Source organism: Argentina anserina, chromosome 5 (assembly GCF_933775445.1).
Source record: "Argentina anserina chromosome 5, drPotAnse1.1, whole genome shotgun sequence".
Lineage (NCBI taxonomy): Eukaryota > Viridiplantae > Streptophyta > Magnoliopsida > Rosales > Rosaceae > Argentina > Argentina anserina.
Genome location: NC_065876.1, coordinates 16,634,055 through 16,656,862, shown reverse-complemented (window position 1 = coordinate 16,656,862; position 22,808 = coordinate 16,634,055). Strand labels below are relative to the sequence as shown.

The following is a 22,808-nucleotide window of genomic DNA, read 5'->3' as shown; positions in this document are numbered from 1 at the left end:
ATTATTGAACAACCAGATGGGCCGTCCAATGACTCATGAGTACATTTATAATTAAATGTTTTTAATATTTTTCTTTTGTATTTATATGCGATTTATATTGTTGTTTTACTCATACGAGTTACAAAGTTTACCGGGTTTTTGTTTACAATTCCGGTGCACCTATTCGATGGTGTAGGAGATAGTTCTGCAGGTGTGGATTAGCATAATTGACGGACTACTCTGAAGACTTCAAAGTTTCCTTATTTTATTTTGTGGTGAGGATTAAGAGGATTTTACATTTCTATTTAATATAATGCTCTAATTATAAATTGGTTTTGTCATAATCAATTCGACTGAGATGTTTTGCGAACTCAGTAATGATACGCTGTGGCGATAAGATGATTTCGATTTATTGAGATTGTTTTAGAGTTTTTCTCATGGCTTCGATTTCGAGTTTCATACTCGAAATTTCGGGGTCGTGACAATACAAGGCAAGTCTTTTCTCTTAGAACTTAGCCAAGCAATGAAATTAGCCATGAGCGAATCGAGCAATTGCTGAAACTCACTTGAAAGCATATGGAGCTGAAGAAGCTGATATAATTCCATATAAAGAGATGGATCCATAATGGATCGTTTGGTATTATTCCACATCTTAAGTAGAAACCATGAAAAAATCCCTGGTTTATTGTGTACTATATAATTAATTTATTTATAATGAAAAGAGTTTACACTAGGAGATCGAGCTGATAGCACAATGGGAAGCTTGCATAATATATTCGAAAGTCAAGGCCAGATAGCTACCAATAAACCAATTCACAGTACTATGAAGGAGTGCTATCAGTATTTGTGCAAAAATGCAATAACGACGAAATTCACTATTTTAAAATAATCGATTTTATTCGTTTAGGGTTCTGTCAATCAATCCCTAAGGCTGAGACTTGGTAAAGTAGTAATCATTTCTTCCCAATGTGTTGATTTATGAACAAAACGAATGATTCTTTAGACCAATATATTAATTCATTTTTCTTAGTACGTACTTCTCTTGCCTAATTTACAAATATAAAGACACAAAATATCCGAATCAGAAAATGCTGGTAATTAAGGATTGCTACAAAATTCTCTTTCTGAAGCTCTTCTACTCTTTGTTTGCTTGCTGTTAAAGACTTTCAGTTTTTGTTCATGAGTGTACCAATTGACGTAAAGAAACTATTGGGAAGATTAATGCATCTGCCGAACAGATTAAACAAACATTCGGAGATGTTATATGGATCTGCCGCTCATTCATCGCCAGTGTACGTTGGCGCAGATTAATGGCATGGTTGACCTCCAGCTTTCTGTACTCTTGCATGAATTAGTTTTTAATAATTCTGTGTTTCTTTTCTTTTAGTACGTACTAGCTACAATGATTTCATTTGGATTAATGTTGCTGTACCTGCTGAATGAACACCAGATTGCAAACATGATTAATTAATTTTATTTTTAACTTGATTGAGCCTATTTGCCATAACGTAAATGAAAATCAGAACGAAATCACCACTAATGTACACCCTCCATGTTTTTCCAAGGCAAACTCATTAGCTCATTCTGGCCTTTACACCCTACTATCATTCACAAGAAAAAAAATACTCCATACATTCAACTTCATGATCATTATGCATTTATGCTAATTAATTTATTGGAATCCCCGAGTCCTAGCTTGACCTGCCTGTACACAAAATGAACTACGTATGGCCAATTCATTGCCAACGGTTTTCATTTTTTTTTTTCTGGTATTTTGCTGAACGTATTCAATCATTCTTCAATCTTCGAACAAATGTCTGAAAATATAAAAGAATGAATGTATATATAACAGAAAGAATCCCTATCTACGTTACATTATCAACGAATTCAATGATCTTCAATCCCCAATAAAAAAATCGAGAGGCTTAGAAATATCAGTTGTAGTAGCACATGCAGCTAATTGTTGAACTTGGAAATGAGATCGGAGAGATCCATATAATGGGCAGAGGGATTACTGGTTTCAAGAAGATGAAGAAGGTAGTGGAAGAGGTCGACGTCGCAGGCTATTCTTAGGGCTCCATCGTAGGAATAGCCAAACTCTTTCTCGGCAGAGAGCTCCAGTAGACTAAGAAATAGTGGGTGGTTTAGGTAATTGGCTTCCATCTCGAACTTGCACATCATGTCAATGTCACTCCCAACGAACACACGGACTTGACCAGGTTCTGGCACAGGCACTACCCGAGAGTAGCCTGAGATGGATGGAAACCCTTTTGCTCCGCAGAACAAGATCTTCTTCACAATGCTACGCATTATCATCGATCACTCACGGCTAGCTAGCTTTCTGTGTTAGTTTCGTTGTGAGAAAATAATGAATAGAATGAAGGAATGAATGAATGGGAAGCTTGGATCGGGAGGCGTATATATAGATCTAGATAGATGAAAATAATAAGTGAGAAGTAGGTGCTCGATCAACGCTTATGCATTATGGCTCTCATGTGAAGTAAACGCCAAGGAAAGAGGCATATCCGCCGGAAGCAAGTTGTCCTGGGCCCGGATAATTTTCAATTTTGCATATGTATAAATTACAGGAAGGCTTCAATGATTAGGAAATTTATCATATGAAGTAATAGATCCATAATCTGATAATCATATGATGGTATTCCAAATTGTACGTTGGAACACAAATAAATTAACGAACTAGTTTCAAAGGAGAAGGAATTAATTAGTAATGAACGAGAAGCACAGTACGTGAGCTAAACTGGAGCTCAAAAAACAAATTAAGAATTTGATTGGAGTACGTAGGAGAGGTGAGATAGCACAAGGAATAGAATCTTGACATGGAAGATGAAGCCAGCTAACTAAACGTATACAGTCCGCGTCTTCATCTTATTTTATCATTCTTTCCACTCGAGAGTCAAGACGGTGAAGTTATGGTTCTCAAAGAAATAACAAATACGACAACTTAATCAGAATTCGTCGAATGTTAATTTGTTATATTAATAGCTATTACGTACTGAAAAATCAGTTCACAATTTTACAATTGTTCGTTCTACATATAGCCAAGGGGGCATTAACGTACTGAAATTGAATCAATCTAGTTTATTTTTTTCAGTGCATTAGGAAATAACTACAGTATCACTACGTACCGAAATTTGCAATTTCCAAGGTTCTTAGATTTTTTCGTATAAAAAAAGGTTCTTAGATTTTTCATAAGAACACGTAATTAAGTGACTTTGGGGACTTAGGGTTCAAATTTTATGGTGCTCGGCTGCTCGCCAGATCCAACAATGCAGACAACCGGCCTTCTCTAAACCTCTTTAGCCTGATGATGTGTATACAGCTTTAGGCCAAGAAGATTAATCGTACGGAAGTCATGGAACAGCTAGCTAGAAGAAATTAGTTTTAATTTGATCCTTAATTTTCCAGTTTTCATATAGTTCTGTTTGTGCATGACTATGCAAGATGTTGGGGGGACCTCCTCCGATCCTTAGGTGAGGACGATGGCTGTTAAAGGAATCCTCCTCGATCTTCAGGTGATCGGGCGAAGGCAATCCGTGCTAAAACTCAACCACCACCACAGCTTGTACGGGTTGATCAGGCGGAACGTCATTACTCCTGCTATGCTAGGGTTTGCATGAAATTATTGTTAGTACGTACCTGCTCTGGTTTACGCGCACTGTACGATCGATCTTGCATGCTGTACCTGCTCTAGGTTGCAAGCTAGCATGATCAATAAATTTGAATTCTAGCTTGGTAGCGACTATTTTCCCATATACGTAAATCTTACAAATGAAAATCGTATATTAAATCTTAAGGGTGCCAAGTATCTCTAGCCTCGAAATAATAGCGTACATAACTCAAGCAGATACCTACTTAATGAAATCGTATTCTCCCCGGCCAAGTAATCGCTCACATATTGTTTTCTTCATGTTCCAAGCTAGGCAAACTCGCTAGCTACGTCATTCCATTAAACCGAGCTACGTTCTTTCACCGAATAATAAGATTCTATCTCCTTACCAGGGGAGCTTTTAAGAAAAATAGGTTGATTTATGGTGATTTTTACTCAACTAAGCCTCCATGTATGTCCTCGGGTTGATTTTTCCCTACTCTAAACTTCTTGAGTTTCTCTAATCTACTTCTATTATTTTTTCTAATTTTATAATAATTTTCTCGTTAAATCTCTAAATTTCTCAAGTACAATATCATCTGTAGCTTTTTCTCTCCTTAATTAATTTAACTCTATCACATTGTCGAGATTCCCTACTATTTTGTTTTAGACAAAATAGTTCAAGCATCTTCGATATTATAATCTTAGACCCGTCACTACTCCTTACAATAAAATTCATGATCAATAAGCTAATTAATTAGCAAGATCCCTTGACCAGTTCACAAAATCAAAGAAGAGAGTGCAATTCTTCCCAACGGTTTTTATATTTTCTACTTTGTAGTTTACTTTGCTAAAACTAACACTGTACTTTGCTAAAACATTAATGTTTCTATACTTAGAAGTTAAAATGGTAAATTCCTCCTATGGTACCTGATGTTTGGCTACTTGGACAATTTGGTACCTGATGTATGAAAGCGGACAATTTGGTACCTAAAGTTATCAAATTTAGGCTATTTTGGTACCTCTATCAATTTTGACCATATTTTCAGGGTTATTTCCGTCATTCTAGTCCTAAATTCATCAAATTCACATTTTTCTTCCTATAATTGCCTCTCTTTGGAGATAATTAAATTGATATATCTACTACACTTAGCATCTATTTCGCATATATCGAAAATAAATTTTTTTCTTAATATACTTATTGTATCCTAATTATTTTCTGCAAACGAAATAAATTGCCTTTATGCAATTGTAATTTTTATCAAAATATTTTTTTAATTACTTATAATTAAAATTAATTTAGATTGATAGCTACATTATGAAAACTTATATGCGTAAATCATCACAGATACTAAGTGGATGAGTTATCAAATTTTTAGTGATAACTTAAAGTCAATTTGGAGGTATTATAAAAAAATGAAGTAAATTTGAGATAAGATGACGGAAATAATCCTGAAAATATGGTCAAAATTGACATAAGTACCAAAATGACCTAAATTTGAGAATTTTAAGTACCAAATTGTCCGCTTTCATACATCAGGTACCAAATTGTCCAAGTAGCCAAACATCAGGTACCATAGAAGGAATTTACCCAAGTTAAAACGATGAATTCTGCATTGAACCGGGGTTGTGATAACCAACCTTATCGGGGGATACGTGTCATCATTTTAACAATTCTCTGACAACCCTCTCATTTTACCTCCCCATATTTCCATGGATTTCAACCAACAACAACCAACAATTCTCTCATTTTACCTCCCTTGATGAACTTCATGCAACGATCACCAAAGTCACCAAGGACAATAACATAAGAAGAGAATACAAAATTACTAAATACCTTTGGCTATGAGGCAATTCCAGTCACGAAACAAAGAGGACTAGACTAGAATACATTGAAAACTTCATACCTCCCCTTTCCATGGAATAGCATAATGTTGAAATTGCATATGTTTGTTATAACTTACAATATTGCTCCTAAGAAAAAAAGAAGTAATCAATTTCAAACAGTAGTTGCAAAACATAATCAGCCTAAACATGATCAACAAATAGTCACAAATTCAACCTATCCCAACGTTCTTCACTCTACCCAACTCATTCACTACAAAACCAACCTCAACATGCTCCACCCGCAAATCTCTGCACCTAGAATTCACCTCGCTGACCTAATTCAGTTAAGTATTCACTACTCTACTATATCTTCATTTTAGGGTATAAGCTGCAAGTAAACACACATCATCATAGTAAAATATGTGCAGCATATAAATTCAAACATAACCACATCAGAAACTAACATTCACACAAACCAAAATTGCCCAATTCCAAATAGCCCTTATCTTGAGCAACCGCTACTTCTCAAAACAAAAAACTTTCAACCCCGAATTACCCAAATTGAGACAAAATCAAATCCAAAGTAAGAGACGCAAAAGGGGTCAGGAAATCAGATAACTCTGCCAGAAAATATATAAAAATTATCAAAGAAAGACCTATTGAAATCAGATTCAAGAACAAACTAAACAGCAAAACTAGATCGCCGGAGAGAGAGAGAGAGAGAGAGAGAGAGAGGCAAGCATACCTGATATTGACTCGATCTGGAACCAAGAGTGAAAGACGATGACTATACCAAATTATATTTGGATAAGAAAGAGCGAAGACGATTGGGGCTCACCGAGAGAGAATTGCGACCGGACGGTGTGGTATCGAGTCATCGACCGTCGGCAGACTGAGCGAAAGAGTTCGGCTTGAGACCTTGAGGCGCCTCAGACTCTCAGAGGTTGAGTAGTCTAAGTGACAAAAATGAGAATGAGGTTACAAGGCTGCAAAGGGTTTTTTCACTCATCGTATATACTATGCGCAAACGACGTTGTTTTATTTCGTTTTGATATGTTCAGTTCGGTTCAGCATGGGTTTGGAGATTGGGGGTTTTTTAATATTTGGAGAGGATGCTTTTGAAGCTAAGGATGGATTGAGTTGCTAAAATGAAATAAGATCCCCAAATATTTTGGCCTGGTGCCAGGGTGAAATTAACACTCGCTTTGGGCATGGCCATCGAAGCTCAAATATTTTAATAGCGTTTAGAAATGCCAGTAAAACTACGTACAACAGTGTTTTGGTAAACGCCACGAACATATATTTATATTCCATGGCATTTGTTATACACCGTCAAATAATATTATTATGATGTTTCAAAAAAGCCATAAATAATTTATAACATTCATATAACGCTATTAAGATCTCAACAATTCGACTGAAATGCCATAAACACATTTTTACGCTAAGATTTTGAAATTTTGATTGTGTTTTCTAAAAAAATGTCATTGAATAAAATTTTAATTATGTTTTTGGAAAAATTCCGTGCCTAAAATGCAATAGAAGGCTATATATATGTGTAGTAGTGCGAGATCGATGAAGGTGGTGACAGCGTTGGCGAGAGAGCCTGGCCCTTGAGCTTTGACGTATATCTAGGAAGTGTATCCCCAAATTCAGAACTAGGGTTCTGAGAAATTAGAACTTCTCTCATTTTGGTATTTGTTTTTTTTTACAGAAGAGATGAAAGAGAAAAGGACGACTGAAAGATAATGTAGCTAGGGATTGTTGATATCCATTTTCTAGCAATCCAGTGTCTAGATTCACAGTCACTAAATACATATAACACTACTTTTAAACATAAAATATGTATTCTACTATAGGTGTATAACACTAAATACATGTATACTATCAAGCAAAAATTATATAAAAGAGGAACACATAAGTGTCCCTATATACAATTATAGTCATATTTCAAGAATTTTGGGACACATAAGTGTGCCTTTTGTTAAAATAGGGACACATATGATTTGTGCGTACTAAATATTTGGCACACATGTTAATATATGTCCCCAAAGGAATAGATTTAAGGACATTAGTTCAGATGTCCCTAAACTAAGTGTCCTATACCCCTTATTTCTAGCAATGTTCATATGTTATTTATCATATAAAGAAATAGATCCACAATCACATGATGTTATTCCACAGTGTACGTGGAATTGTGGAAACATGAATAAACAAACTAATGAGCTAGTTTCAAATGAAGGAAAATGGGAGCGAGTCGGTGAGAGAGCTTTTAACAATAAAGGGTTTTTTAGAGTGGGAGAGGTGAGAAGCTTGACATGAAAGGCAAGGCCAGCTAGCTACCAAATGAACCGACCACGTCTAGCTTTATTTGCTGCAAAGAACAATTCTGATCATCTTTCTCGACTCGAGAGTCAAGACGGTGGAACAAGATTATAGTTCTCTCAAAGAAATGAGAAATACCAACTTCATTAAAGTTCGCCGAGTGTTGCTATATCATATCGATCAAATATAGCTGAAGGATTCATTTTCCCAGCTCCTAGTTTCCTTGAATACAGTAGAGAACTTAAATGTAGTTGCTGAAATTTGTAAATTGCCATGGTTCGTCCGTGTAGATTTTTTTTTTTTTCAGAAAAAGTACGTATACATATATGTGACTTTGCAATGCAGAGTGTTCGAATTTTATGTGCTTAATTTCCAGCTCCGAAGAACAGCAAACCTCCTCCGTGCAGTAAAACGATGTTTTTTTTGCCTGATAAAGTGATAATTTAAATACAAATTTTGGCCAAAGAGATTGATCTAGATAAAAGATAATACATATTATGGAACAACTTGTTGCTGGCGTTATGTTTGTATCATTAAAATGTTGATGTATACAATTACTCTTCGAGTTTTGAAGAGGGAATTCGAAGCTAGTACAGACGTACAGTACGTATGAAGATTGAATATCGATCAAATCGATTATAGCTATATATATATCTATACATTATCAATAGCCAATAAACTAAATATGCATAGGCTTAAAAAGGCAGCAGCAGAAGGTTGGACCAATTGCCCTATAGCATGCACTAGCTAGTACTGTTGAATTTGGAAATGAGATTGGAAAGATCCATGTAATGGGCGGCAGGATTGCTATTATCGAGGAGATGAACAATGTAGAGGAAGAGATCGGCGTTGCAAGCGATTCTTAGAGCTCCATTGTAGGAATAACCGTACTCCTGCTCCGCAGATAGCTCAAGTAGACTCTGGAAGAGTGGGTGGTTCAGGTAATTAGCTTCCATCTCGAACTTGCACATCATGCTAATGTCTCTTCCAACATACACACGGACGTGACCGGCCTTTTGTGGCACAGGCGCAACTCGAGAATTGTCCGACTTGAAAATGGAGGAAATTCGAAACCCCTTTGCTCCACAGAAGAACTTCTTCACAAAGCTACTCATCATCATCGATCAGATATGATATGTAAGGATATATCGAGAAAGGAATGTACGTATGAAGCAATGAATGGCAGAGGTTCCTATATATATAGTCGTGGACTTAAATAAGAAGTGGGTGCTCAAACGTAGCTAGTTGATGCATGGCGCTTCAGTCCTCATATGTAAAGTAAAAGGCAAGGAAGGAAGCAGAAGGAGGTGCAGCCGCGGATCCACGGTGGCTTGGGCCCGCGGGACTGGCTCTCTGGCTTGGTCAAGAAGGCAACAGCGCGCAGTAAATTAAGCTGCATGATTAATAAGTGATTATTTCACAAGTCCAATTAATTCTACGTACTATGATCATGTCTTTGGTGGGAAAGAGAGATTGTGACAAACAAGTCAATTTTCCGAGTAACCTTGCACTCGATCTGCCACATGAAAATATATAGCGAATATATTTAAGTGTTATTGCTGGGTGCTTCAGCATGCAGTTTGTAGATTTATATGTGTATCAGATATAATTATGTCCTTGTAATCTAAATATTTATACCAAGTAGTTTTCTAGAGAAAGTAGTCACTAGTTAGGTTGCTTGATACAAGACCTTCTCTTATTTACTACCTTCCATACCACTCTGATTGTCTTGCTCAAATTAGCTAGCTACATAGTACATACACAATAATATTGAATGATTTAAATTATTTAGTTAGGAGAAGAGCTGTTATACGGCATGAAGGTACGGAGCTGACAATCAGTCGTCATTATTCATATAAACAAAGAGATCCACAATCACATGGTATTATTCCATACTCAAGAAACTTTGAATAAATAATGGTTATAATGCCTAGCTAGTTTAACTTAAAGGAGGAAGGTATATGATGTATACAATTTACGAGAGATAGCCAGGTAGTGTGAACTCTTGATCAACCAACAAAATATTTAGTGTACGTAGACCAGGAGAGCTGATCAAGATGGCATAATTAAGGAATATAATAGCAAGCCATTGCCAGCTAGCTTCTAGAGCAAGAACAACCGCGTCTTGCAAAGAACTTTTCTGATCATCTTCTCTCCATGGAAGAAGATGCGACAGCCTTAAGGGTTTTTAGACATAAACTAAATACTTCAACATGATCAAAAGCTGTTGGATCGAAAGTTTTATAAAGCTCCCGATCGAGTTGCGTTGTTCTAAGTTGTATATATAATTACCACAGTACTACTAGAAAAACCATTTATGTTTTCCAACAGCAATAATTAATTATTGAATTCTATACACTAACAGTAGCTTTCAGTTACTTCAGTATAATGTAATTTGTAACGAGAAAGCGTTTTACTAGTGGTCAAACTTGCAAGGACAGTTATAGGCAATTTATTACCCCTTCTTCCCTTCAGAAATTCAGATAATTGTCATATGTATGGTGCATTTTATATATGTTTGATAATTGCTTTGTTGTTTCTTACAACGAGTTCCACTATTAAATTAAGTCACTGAATGGAAATGATGTAATATGCCGAGAGAGGAGGGGCTGGGCTGGGCCGGGCCGGCCCTGTGATTTTGGGGGCTATAGGCGAAACAAAAAAAATGGGGTGTCCTTTCTAAAAAATGTAGTCACAATTTTTTTTCTACCTCTTATATATGAACCTTAAATCTAGTGCTTATTAGTGCGATGGACAGTGAAAAAAATGGAGTACAAATTGTGCATGGAGCTTATAAAATGTTGAATATTCTCGTGCTCTTACTCAGACAGCAAGTCTCACCCATCTCTGCTTTGAACTCTGTTTAAACATGGATGCACGCATATTAGAAGCCTCTAGACCATCCCAGATCATATGCCAGGAGATGAATGCTGGTTGAGAATCATCCAACGGCATGAGGAAATAAGTAGCTTTAGACCCAAATCTCAGTTTAAAAGTAGAGAAAATAGATATGATTCTCTGCTTCTTTGAAATGAATAAACCAATAAAAGAATGGAACTACGGAAAGTTAACCGACATGCAGGTTGCAAAGGAATGACCATGAGCTCTTGGCCATTTGAAAATTTTCAATTAATCATGGAATTGGAAATTTAGCCTGAATAGCCTGATGTTCTACTCATTTTCTCACTATTTTCACCTATATATGTAAAAAATATATACGGGTCTTTGTTTTTGTAACTTGTTTCTAGGGGCCTACCTAGTTAGGGGCTCTAGGCAACTGCCTACTTGGCCTTGCCCCAGGGTCGGGCCTGGGGCTAGGGGTAGAAGTGGCAAATGAGCCCAAAAGTCTGAACCCGATTCGGACCCGGACTGTTAAAAATCGGCTATGCACGGCCTGAGCCCGTTAGCGGTCAGGCCTGGCCCGAGCCCGTTATTGTAATAGGACGGGCTGGACCGAGATATTTAGTCTGGCATCGTCTGGGCACAATAAATTCATGAGTTTGCCCGTTAAACACATAATTTTATATTATTTATATAAATATTTAAACAATTATCATTATTAGACTTGAATAGACTTTTAAAATTAAAATCTCTTGATTATTTCATTATTTTAAGTACAATATTTCACAAATATTATCAAAGTAGTGAAGAAAACGTCATTCTTTTGACATACTTAACGTTTTAGAAATAAGATTATGAAATATGTTGTAGTATTTTATTTATTTTACTATTCTAAATGGTTATATAAAACAAATATTCTAAGTACATAGTATTAATTATTTTAATTGTGTCATATAATGCTAATTGGCCGGCCCGGCCCGTTTCTTGGCATGGCCTGACATGGGATTGGGCCGTGGGCCGGGCTCAATATTTAAGCAAATAGGCCGGCTCGAACCCGACACGATAAATAAATTGGCCGGCCCGAGCATGGTACAAACATGGTTTTAGCCCGCTTAAAATGGACCGAGCCGGCCCGGCCCACCTCTGACTGGGGTGTTTCACTATCATAGATAAACGTAATTAGTACATCTCTACCTTAGCGGATTGGTGGTAATTATTTGTGCATCTAAAATAAGGGAGATTTAACTAAAGAATCCCCCAAATATTTACCATTCCAACCTGAAGCTAAGGGTTCTTATAAGGGTATCAGCTTGCTATTTATTAGTTATATAGAATCAAGATTAAGTCCAACTGCCCTAACTAGTCTAGTAATTCGTAATTAATTGTGATTTACAAATAAATTAGCTGAATCGTACCCTCTTAATGCTATTTTTTTTATCAAAAGTTAATTCATTCACTTAAGAAGAATTATAACGAGTTCGAGATCATAATCCATTAAAGATAAGATTAGTCCACCAGATTTCAGAAAATTTGTCTGCAGACACGACTAAACGAAAGAAAATGAAAAAGGCAAGAACATGAAACGGGCACGGACATGACGGAAACCGGCAGTGTAGTATGAATTCGAGCACGGGATTTTGGGCAACAAGAGCCATTTACCGGAACTAGTTCAGTCAGGGATGGCACGAGGAAGGACAAGGAAGAACCACACATAGTGGTAGAAGCCACGACCTCCGGCGGAAGAGAATGGCGACACCGAGCCACGAAAGCAACTGGACCGGTCACCACCGCCAACAACCGAGGCGCGGAAGACGTAGGAGACGAATTCCGAGCAAACCACCGGGAACAAGCGGCATTTATTCAAACAACATGGGAAAAAGATGTCGCAACCTCTAGAAGCAGACAAAGCTTCTAGATCTAGATCGAATTGATGAGCAACGAGCGGCCATGTTATGTTCTCCCATAATCTCACTAGGAAGTTAGTGTATTAATTAAGTATGTTTAATTAAGTCGTAAGAATGGGATTGAGTCCGGGTGATGTGGCTTTAACATAGACAGCATATATGCTGCTATGTATCTCTTTTTTGATAAGAAAGGAATATATCAGCTTCTATCTTTTCTCTCTCCCTCATTTCCTCTCTTCTTCTCTCTCAATCCTTCATTTCTAGATCTCAGGCCTTAACATCTGGTATCAAGAGCCTTTTCGATCATGACGGGGAGAGGCCGAGAGACTGGGGCATCTGGCAAGCCGCCGACGGAAGAACCAGTGTTGGTTTCGGGCGATTTGACCTTCCTTGAGGAGGAGCTGCAAGCTAACCGTGAGGAAACTCATGGGCGTCTTCAAGAGATGCAGGCCACGCTGCACAAATCGCTGGAATCCTCGTTACAGGCTTCTATGGAGACTTCGTTGCTGAAATTTCAAGTGTCTCTTATGGATAAGTTTCAGCAACACATCGCTACGCTGAAGCTCGAGGCGAGCTATATACCTCCGAGCTCCGGATCTGGCCAAATCGGAGCTGGCACAGTTTCTGTGAGTCCGTTTCTGTTGCTGTTGAATTCGCCACGCAATGGGTCCTCGTCGACACTAGGTAAATTGGAGGGTAATACCACTTCACTCTTTCTCAATGGTTGTGATGTTCCTAGCTTACTATTTCATTTCAGTATGAATTTTATGCCTGCTACTACGACTGTTGGTGCCATGGGGGGCTCTACGAGCATGTCTCTACCTGTGTTTGGCACGCACCAACCTATCCCGGGCCCTAATTCAAGTTCTATTTTGGGTCATCCTCCATTGTTTGGTACATCTTTGAACACACAGGCAACTCCCTCCTTCTACAACAAAGGTGCTAATGACTTATTTTCTATGAGCTATTCTGGTGCCTACACGGCCTCAGCCATGAACCTTAATGTGTCGCAAGCGCAACAATTTGCCACTGCAGGCCCTACGTATACGACTGTGGTGAATACATCACATTCATCACCTCCACTTAACCCCAAAAATAACCACCAGCAACATCAACAATATTTTTCAACGGGACCAGGCAACAACAATGGTCACAATCACTATTTTGAGAGCAATTTGCCTACTATGCGACAAATGAGATTGGATTTTAGCACTTTTGGTGGCGGCGATCCGGTTGAGTGGCTTAATAAGTGTGACCAGTATTTCGAGTTCTATCAGATTCCGGAGGATAAGAAACTCTATATTGCTTATATGCACTTAACTGATAAAGCATCAGATCGTTGGTATATGTTTAAGCATGAATTCCCTCCTACTTGGCAAGGCCTTGCTGATCTTTTAATGAGGGAGTTCAACAGTTACAATAGGGCTGACTACTATACAGCGTTGGCAAGGATGAATCAGACGGGAAGTGTTGAGGACTTTATGGAAAGATTTACAAAATTGTCAAGGCGTTGTCCTGGCCTTCCTCAAGACATGTTAGTATCTTTTTTCATTGGTGGGTTACATAAGAACCTGAGAACATATGTAGGCCTTTAAACCTCGGTCACTCTATGAAGCTTGTGACCTTGCACGGTTGTTTGAAACCAATAATGACAGTGGAAGGCAGTATGCTAAACCAAACAACAATACTTCTCGGTTTAATGTGGTGCATCAACATGGTCCATCATCTATGCAACAGTTTAGACCTACAAGTGTTCTAATACCACGAGCTGTGAGTTCCCCTCAACTATCAACTAGACCTACACAAGACTCTACATCTCGAGTGACTCTTACTGACTCAGAATTTGAGACTAGAAGGCAGAATAAGCAGTGTTGGTTTTGTGGTGGTACATTTTTTGTAGGGCACAAATGTGTTAGGAAGAAGGGACAACTCATGTGTCTTGAAATAGTACCGGATAATGAGATAGTGCAGCGCATTGAGGATGAGCAAGAGCTGGATGAACCTAAGGAAGGGAAAGAAGTACCACCAATCACTGACATCAATGAGCCTCTAATCAGGTTACAATCTATAGATGGGGATGATTCTTCTACTATGCAGTTGAAGGGCAAGTTTAATAACAAGTTGGTGCATGTTCTAATTGACTCTGGAGCTACACACAATTTCATTCATCCTCAGCTAATCAAGGGTACTAAAGCACATATTGATCAACTTTCTCCACTCAATGTGCTCCTTGCAAGTGGGGCAAATATGACGACTCGTGGTGAAACCAGAGTGCACTTGAAGTTGCAGGAATATGAATTCGAGGACAACTTTTATGTGCTACCAATCACTGGTTGTGGCATTGTGTTGGGCACTAAATGGCTCAAATCTTTAGGTACTATTACTTGGAATTTTGGGACTTTGAATATGTGGTTTCATGTGCAAGGAGTTCAGTACCATCTTAAGGGAGAAACTAGACCTGAGACCACTACAATCACTTGTAAAGCTATGACTAAGCTACTCAAGAAGGAGAAAGATGCAATGTTGGTGCAAGTTGAACCAATGACCACTGAAAGAGTAGTTAGCTCTCAAGCTGGACCACTGCAATCATTGTTGAACAAGTACAAAGAGTTGTTTGAAGCACCAACTGGTCTCCCACCTTTTCGGAAGTGTGATCATAAAATTGAGTTATTGCCAAATACTCCTCCTGTGAGTGTGAGGCCATATCGTTATCCACATTTTCAGAAAGTCAAAATAGAGAAGATTGTAAAAGAGCTACTTGAAAGTGGTGTCATTAGACCAAGTGTTAGCCCTTTCTCTTCTCCTGTGTTGCTAGTGAAGAAGAAAGATGGGACATAGCGCATGTGTGTTGATTATCGAGCCTTAAATGCTGTTACAATTAAGGACAAATACCCTATTCTTGTGGTGGATGAGTTGCTAGATGAGATTCATGGAGCCACAATCTTTACAAAGCTGGACTTACAATCAGGATATCATCAAATAAGGATGCAACCCTCAGATGTGTGCAAAACCGCATTCAGGACACACAATGGCCATTACGAATTCTTAGTAATGCCATTTGGTCTTACAAATGCGCCATCCACATTCCAATCAGAGATGAACAATGTTTTGCGTGAGATGTTGAGAAAGAATACATTAGTTTTCTTTGATGACATTTTGATCTACAGTCCCACAATGGAGCAACATGTGGAAGATTTAGAGAAAGTGTTTCAGAAATTGGCTGAAAATTGTTTGAAGATTAAAGAGAGTAAGTGTTGCTTTAGAGTGTCTCAAGTAGAGTACTTAGGTCATATTGTCAGTGGAAAGGGGGTTGTAATAGATCCTAACAAGATCGCTTGCATTAAGAGTTGGAATAAACCTAGCACTGTGAAGGAGCTGCGAGGGTTCTTGGGATTAGCTGGATACTATAGGAAGTATGTGAGGAATTTTGGAATAATAGCTAAACCACTCACTGATATGTTGAAGATTGGGGGATTTCACTGGTCGACTAAAGCAGAAGAGGCTTTTGAAAATTTGAAACAAGCATTGATGAGCACTCATGTTCTAGCTTTGCCAGATTTTACAAAAGAGTTTGATGTTGAATGTGATGCGTCTGGTAATGGTATTGGGGCAGTGTTGTCTCAAAATGGCCATCATATTGCTTTTCTAAGCAAAGTCTTGGCACCAAGACATACAACACTTTCAGTATATGACAAGGAAATGCTAGCTGTGGTATTTGAAGTACAACATTGGAGGCCATATTTGTTAGGCAGACGTTTTAGGATATTTACTTATCAGAAAACCATACAACATTTCTTGGACCAGAAAATCACTACCCCACCTCAGCAGAAGTGGCTACTTAAGTTAATAGGGTACAATTACACAATTCATTACAGGCCAGGCAAGAACAATGTTGCTTCAGATGCGTTATCTAGGAGGGAGGATTTGATTCACATTGATGTGATCACCAATTATGCTTCATTGTCTATGGCAACTGAAATCTCTTCCCCTGTGCATTCTTATGTTGCAGACATACATCAGGCTTGTCTAGATGAAGTGGAAACAAGAAACAAGATGGATCAGTTGGCTAGTGGCAGTGCAGCCCCTGCAGGGTTCAATTTGACTAATTCGCAGCTCAAGTATAAGGGTAAGATGTTTGTTCCTGAATCGGGTGGTTGGAGAGAAAAAATCATCAGTGAGTTCCATGATGGTTATAATGGAGGGCATGCTGGTACATTGAGGACAAAAAAAAGAGTGTCCAGATCATTTGCATGGCCTGGCATGGCTAAGGATGTGCAGACTTTTGTTGCTTCTTGTCACAAGTGTCAACAGAATCACTATGAAACCATTAAGCCTCCTGGTTTGTTACAGCCTAATACCATCCCAAAGTGAGCTTGGTGTGACATTTCAATGGATTTCATAGAAGGTTTGCCTAAAGCTGAAGGTAAGAGTGTCATTATGGTAGTGATTGATCGTTTCACTAAGTTTGCACACTTTATCTCTCTCGCTCACCCTTATACTGCTTCAACGATTGTGCAACTGTTTATTCACCACATCTTCAAGCTTCATGGTATGCCTAATTCCATAATCTCTGATAGAGATCCAATCTCATGAGTAACTTTTGGCAAGAATTCTTCAAGTTTCAGGGTACTACTTTGAATCGCAGCTCAGCTTACCATCCACAGAGTGATGGTCAAACTGAAAATTTGAATAGAACATTAGAGCAATATCTGAGGTGTGTAGTGGGGGAGAAACCACATGCATGGGTGGAAGCACTGCCTTGGGCTGAACATTGGTATAACACTGCATTTCACAGTGCTCTTGGTATGACACCATTTAAAGCTCTATATGGGTATGAACCACCTGCCATTAGACCTTATGAAGCTGGAGGTATTGTTGTAGCTGTAGTAGATGATCAGTTGTTGGCAAGAGATCAACTGTTGGCAGCTCTCAAGCGCAATTTGAAAGTGGCACAAGATCGTATGAAAGTGTTCTATGACAAAAATCACACTGAGAGGGAGTGTGTAGTGGGAGATTGGGTGTATCTCAAATTACAGCCCTACATGCAACATTCTGTGGAAAAAAAAAGGTTTCATAAGCTTGCTCCATGTTATTATGGACCTTTCCAAGTTGAGAAGAGGATTGGCGAGGTTGCATATCGGCTGAGACTACCACCCAGCTCCAAGGTACATCCAGTTTTTCATGTGTCTTTGCTAAAAAAGAAGAATTGTGATGCTGTTGTGGTAGCTGCGTATCTACCTGCAGACCTTGATCCTCACAATCCAAGGTGGTATCCTGCCAAAATACTGGACAGACAGCTATACAAGAAGGGTAATGCAACATGGGTGAAGTGGCTGGTTCAATGGCTTGGTTCAGCTCCGGAAGAAGCAACTTGGATGGATGCAGATGAAGTGTTTAAGCGGTTCTCAGATTTCAAAGCCTAGCTTGAGGACAAGGTATTTCTGAAGGAGGCAGGGATGTTATGATCTCCCATAATCTCACTAGGAAGTTAGTGTATTAATTAAGTATGTTTAATTAAGTCGTAAGAATGGGACTGAGTCCGGGTGATGTGGTTTTAACATAGACAGCATATATGATGCGGTGTATCTCTTTTTTTATAAGAAAGGAATATATCAGCTTCTATCTTTTCTCTCTCCCTCATTTCCTCTCTTCTTCTCTCTCAATCCTTCATTTCTAGATCTCAGGCTTTAACAGGCCAACCCAAGGAACCTGAGCTGCTGTATACCCACAGACCACCACCAACCAAGGCAGACAACCCAAACCCCCGATGACCCACAGCGAAGAGGCAGCATCAAACCATGCCGCAGCACGGCATAACCGCGATCGGAGCCCAAACAAACAGATCTAAACCAAAAACTACCACAACACCACCAAAGTTACTCTACAAGCCCTTCCCAAACTGAAATGCAACAGCAAGAGATGCCATCAACGTTCAGCCGAGAAGGAAACGTATGCAAAGATGAGGGGTTTTTGAGTCGGTGAGTAGAGGAAAACCCAGCATAGGGGTTTTTGTTGTTTTAGTCTTCTTGAGTCTGATCCTCTTCTTCTCTTGATGTTGTTGCAGTTATTGCACCCACTTGGCATTTTCTTTGATGCTTTGCAAGATTTACTGATCGGTTATTTCTAGAACCTCAAGCATATTCACAAGGAAGGTAATAATGTACGTGGCTGATTTTCTGGCCAAAGAGTTTGGTTTTCTTATGTTGACTAGGGTTTTCCTGTAATATATAAACAATTTTTCTTCAATTTTTGAAGAAATTTTTGAAATTACAAAAGAATTAATGTATAGGAGAGAAAGAATCTATATCTACATCTTTTACATTATTAAGCCTCAGTAAAAATTCCCAAGGCTTACAAATGTCAGGGGCAATAACGTGTAGTTAATTGTAATAGCAGATCTAGCTGTAGAACTTGGGAATGAGATCAGAAAGCTCCATGTAATGAGCGGAATGATTTTTGGTTTCAAGGAGACGAAAATGAAAATAGTGAAAGAGACCAACAATACAGGGGCTCTATCGAAGGAGAAAATCCGAATAACAGAACTTTTCCTCCGCATAAAGCTCTAGTACATAGAAAACTAGTATTGATATTTTACACTAGCTAGACATTTAGTACTTTTTTTTTTATCAAACTTGAACTTCATTCATTGAAGAAAGAAACAAGGAGTATAATCTCAGACAAATGGTCATACAAAGGCCTGACCAAAGGAGAGAGATTAGACTAGACTTCGGACAAGAAGTCTGAACTGATACAATGGAGAAGCCATGAGGGGGCTTCCTGAACCCAAATTAACGGAGAAGAACGAGCAAGGCTGCCTTAGCCAAAGAGTGAGCTACAACATTACCTTGTCAACGCACAAAAGAACATTTACAAGACCGAAAAGAGGAAATGATAAACTTAAGTTCTTCTAACAAATGGCCTTCGGTGGATAAATCAAATGTGGAAGAAGAATTCAAAGCTTGAATTACTGAGAGAGCATCACCTTCAATTTCAAGTGAGTCAAGACCTAGAGAAAGAGCAAAGGTCAGTCCATGAAGAAGAGGAAGAGCCTCTACTGATCTAGTAGGAAGGTTGCCTTGAATGGGAACTGCCAAAGACCTAGAGAAATTGCCAAGTTGATTTCTAATAAGGACACCTGATAGGAACACAAAGTATGACGTTCTTAATGTGATTATGTCATATTCTTACTCTTTGTTACTTCTTATTTAGTATGTTTTAGAGTCATTTTGTTAGAATAAGTGTCTAGGTAAAGCTTAACTCGGATATGAGTGTATTGATGATAAAATCGTGCTAAGTGTTAAGAATCCTTGTTGAAATATGATTCCTTGTTCGAGTATGATTTATCATTTCCTATTTCTTTGTTTCTAACGTACTCATTCTTATTTATCGAAAACAGAATTCTAGCAGTGCAGATCATCCAACTTTGACAGGCTTCCCTGGATAGCTCACAATGATTCAGAAAATGCATAATATATAGATGGAAAGCTACGGAAGTCTATTTTCAATATCTATTTTCTAGATAAAGTTATGGTCACAACAAGGGACAAAGGTCAGTTCTGCCAAATTGAGAAAATCTAGGAAACCTCAACCAATTTGGTTGCAACTTTGTGGACTTTGTGGCCAGCCTCCCTTAGGTTTCTTCCTCTATATATAGCACCTCATTTCCACATAAAAAGATCATCAACCTTGCACATAAGTATAGCCAAAGTTTTGCCCAAACACTTTCATTCACCAAGAACCATATAATCCGAATTCACCACCCTTCACCATATTTTTTGTCCAAAGCTTGGGAGCCTAAGATACCATACTCTAGATTTCGTGCTACCTTTGTAAGGAACCTTGGGAGGAGAATTATAAAGTGTAACTCTATGATTTTCATGTTTAATTTTTGTTAAAGTTATTTTTATTCTTGTCTATGAGATATTTATAACTTTCGAATGACATGATGAATTAGGGTTTTCGATTTTTATTCAATGATTTTAGGTTTTATGCCATGTGTTTCTATTTATTTATTTAAAGGACTTTCGGTGTGTTCTTACTTATGTGTGTGATTGATACTCGGAAGTTGACGTTGCATGTGTAAGAATCCAAAGTTATAAACGATTTTGATACTTGGGAGTTGATTAATTGTTTGTTATTTGTCACCTTCACCGATTATTGCATAGGTTCGGTTAGACTTGTGTCTTTCAATATGTTAATTTCTTTATGTGACTGGGGTTGCATGATGGGTTAGTATTTTAGATTTCGAATGAAGCTGAGTTCGAACGTGTTAAAATGTCATTGAGTTAGGAACCTTGGGAGGAACTTAACTACATAACCGATTCTAGGATGTATAATGAACCATACGGCATGAACTTAATTGAGATTGTATTTCATTTCCTTTGTTCTTATGTTATTTGTTTAGTTATTGCTTATGTGTTGGTTGGTTGATCACATGTATATATTAGATTAGGTTTTATTTTATGTTTTTATACTTATAATCCATAACTATCAAATCTTTTTATCTCTTATGAATTTGTTATTAAATGTTTGTGATTCTTTACCCTGGTGGATCCCCGGTTTGTGAATGATACCATCTTGCTTTATACTACTAATGATGCTTACAGGGTTAATATTAATGTCGAGTAATTGAACTGATCAAATGACGCAGTTGTCGGGAATCGAACCGATCAAATGGCGCCATTGCCAGGGATCGAACCGATCAAATGGCGCCGTTGCCGGGGATCCATAAAGATGGATCCCAATCTTTTTATTTCGAATTCACTGTTCATATTGTACATTTTTATATTCTTATCTTATTTTGTCGTAACATATAGTAAATATATCATAGGTTGTTGTTTTGGTGATCGAATGAATGATTGTTGTAAGTTGTAAATCAAACGGAATAGGTAAAATCCATTTTGTTAATAGTAACTTTAACCCCTTATGTTTTCTTCTAAAGTTTTTGCATGAGGTTGAGGGCGGCTTTTATTAACACTTGGAGATTTGTCTAACACCCAAGTTTGAGTTCAGCTGAGTAAGGGGCACGCTCTTTCCTTACCCTTGTGCATGAGACCAAAATTGGATCTGAGAAAACTATTGACTGACATACATCTCGGTGATGGAGTTGATCGGGGGCTTGCCCTCCGTAGTTCAACAAATGAGTCTTACCATGTTCATTATCTCTGAATTAGCTATCCAGCCTTCTGAAACAACGATTCAAACTTGTGTCTACACATTCATTCTTATGTTATTTGTTTGGTGATTGCTTATGTGTTTGTTGGTTGATCACATATATATATTAGATTAGGTTTTATTTTCTGTTTTTATACTTATAATCCATAACTATCAAATCATTTTATCTCTTATGAATTTGTTGTTAAATGTTTGTGATTCTTTGCCCTGGTGGATCACCGGTTTGTGAACGATACCCCTTACTTTATACTACTAACGATGCTTACATGGTTAATATTGATGTCGAGTAATCGAATCGATCAAATGATAAACTTAAGTTCTTCTAAAAAATGGCCTTCCGTGGATAAATCAAATGGGGAAGAAGAATTCAAAGCTTGAATTACTGACAGAGCATCACTTTCAATTTCAAGTGAGTCAAGACCTAGAGAAAGAGCAAAGGTCAGTCCATGAAGAAGAGCAAGAGCCTCTACTGATCTAGCAGGAAGGTTGCCTTGAATGGGAACTGCCAAAGCCCTAGAGAAATTGCCAAGTTGATTTCTAATAATGACACCCAAACCAGAGTAACCTTATGAAGCACAACAAGCACCATCGAAATTAAATTTTAAAGGGGTGGTGGGATGAAGGAGGAGACCATGAAATAGAGGAATAAGATGCAGGGTGTTGTACTGGTTTCAGAAGAGGACCAACAATAATACGAGTATCATGATGCCATTCCAAAGTAAGACAAGCAATCTGCGTCGGTTGCCACACGTGATTAGCATGTCGAATCTAATTCTGATTTTTCCAAAGCCACCAAGCAGTGATGCTGAAATACTCAAACTCTGAAGATGTAGAATGGAATGAAACTAGATCCAAAAGATCGACAAAAGAAGAAGGATTCCAGAACCTGCAGACTCCACTCAAGTAGGAATGTTTCCAAACTTTCCGAGCAACAGGGCAATCTGATCTGAGCTAGAGCTAGCATGACAACCACGGGACAATAAGGGCATTTTGCTGTGCTAACCAGTATCTCGACTTGACAGAGTATTCGCCTGATTTGGAAAAGTGCCAAATAATTTTGTGCTGTGAAGAGCAAAGACCAAGTGGGATACTAGTAATGTGATCAACATCCACGGCAAGAACAAAGCATGTAAAAGAGGCACGTTCCAATT

General features: G+C 38.2%; 2 protein-coding genes across 2 annotated transcripts; both read right to left on the bottom strand.

Moving 5' to 3' along the window:
* Nucleotides 1-1,935: 1,935 nt before the first annotated feature.
* On the bottom strand, nucleotides 1,936-2,289 carry LOC126795617 (auxin-responsive protein SAUR71-like). Its single transcript, XM_050522423.1, has one exon. The coding sequence runs from the start codon at nucleotides 2,287-2,289 to the stop codon at nucleotides 1,936-1,938; it is 354 nt and encodes a 117-aa protein (XP_050378380.1).
* A 6,192-nt stretch (nucleotides 2,290-8,481) lies between these two features.
* Nucleotides 8,482-8,859, bottom strand: LOC126795616 (auxin-induced protein 6B-like). Its single transcript, XM_050522422.1, has one exon. The coding sequence runs from the start codon at nucleotides 8,857-8,859 to the stop codon at nucleotides 8,482-8,484; it is 378 nt and encodes a 125-aa protein (XP_050378379.1).
* Between the last annotated feature and the right edge of the window lie 13,949 nt (nucleotides 8,860-22,808).

Excerpts from the sequence above, each read along its gene's own strand:
- LOC126795616 (XM_050522422.1), bottom strand. The coding sequence starts at position 8,859 with ATGATGATGAGTAGCTTTGTGAAGAAGTTCTTCTGTGGAGCAAAGGGG.
- LOC126795617 (XM_050522423.1), bottom strand. The coding sequence starts at position 2,289 with ATGCGTAGCATTGTGAAGAAGATCTTGTTCTGCGGAGCAAAAGGGTTT.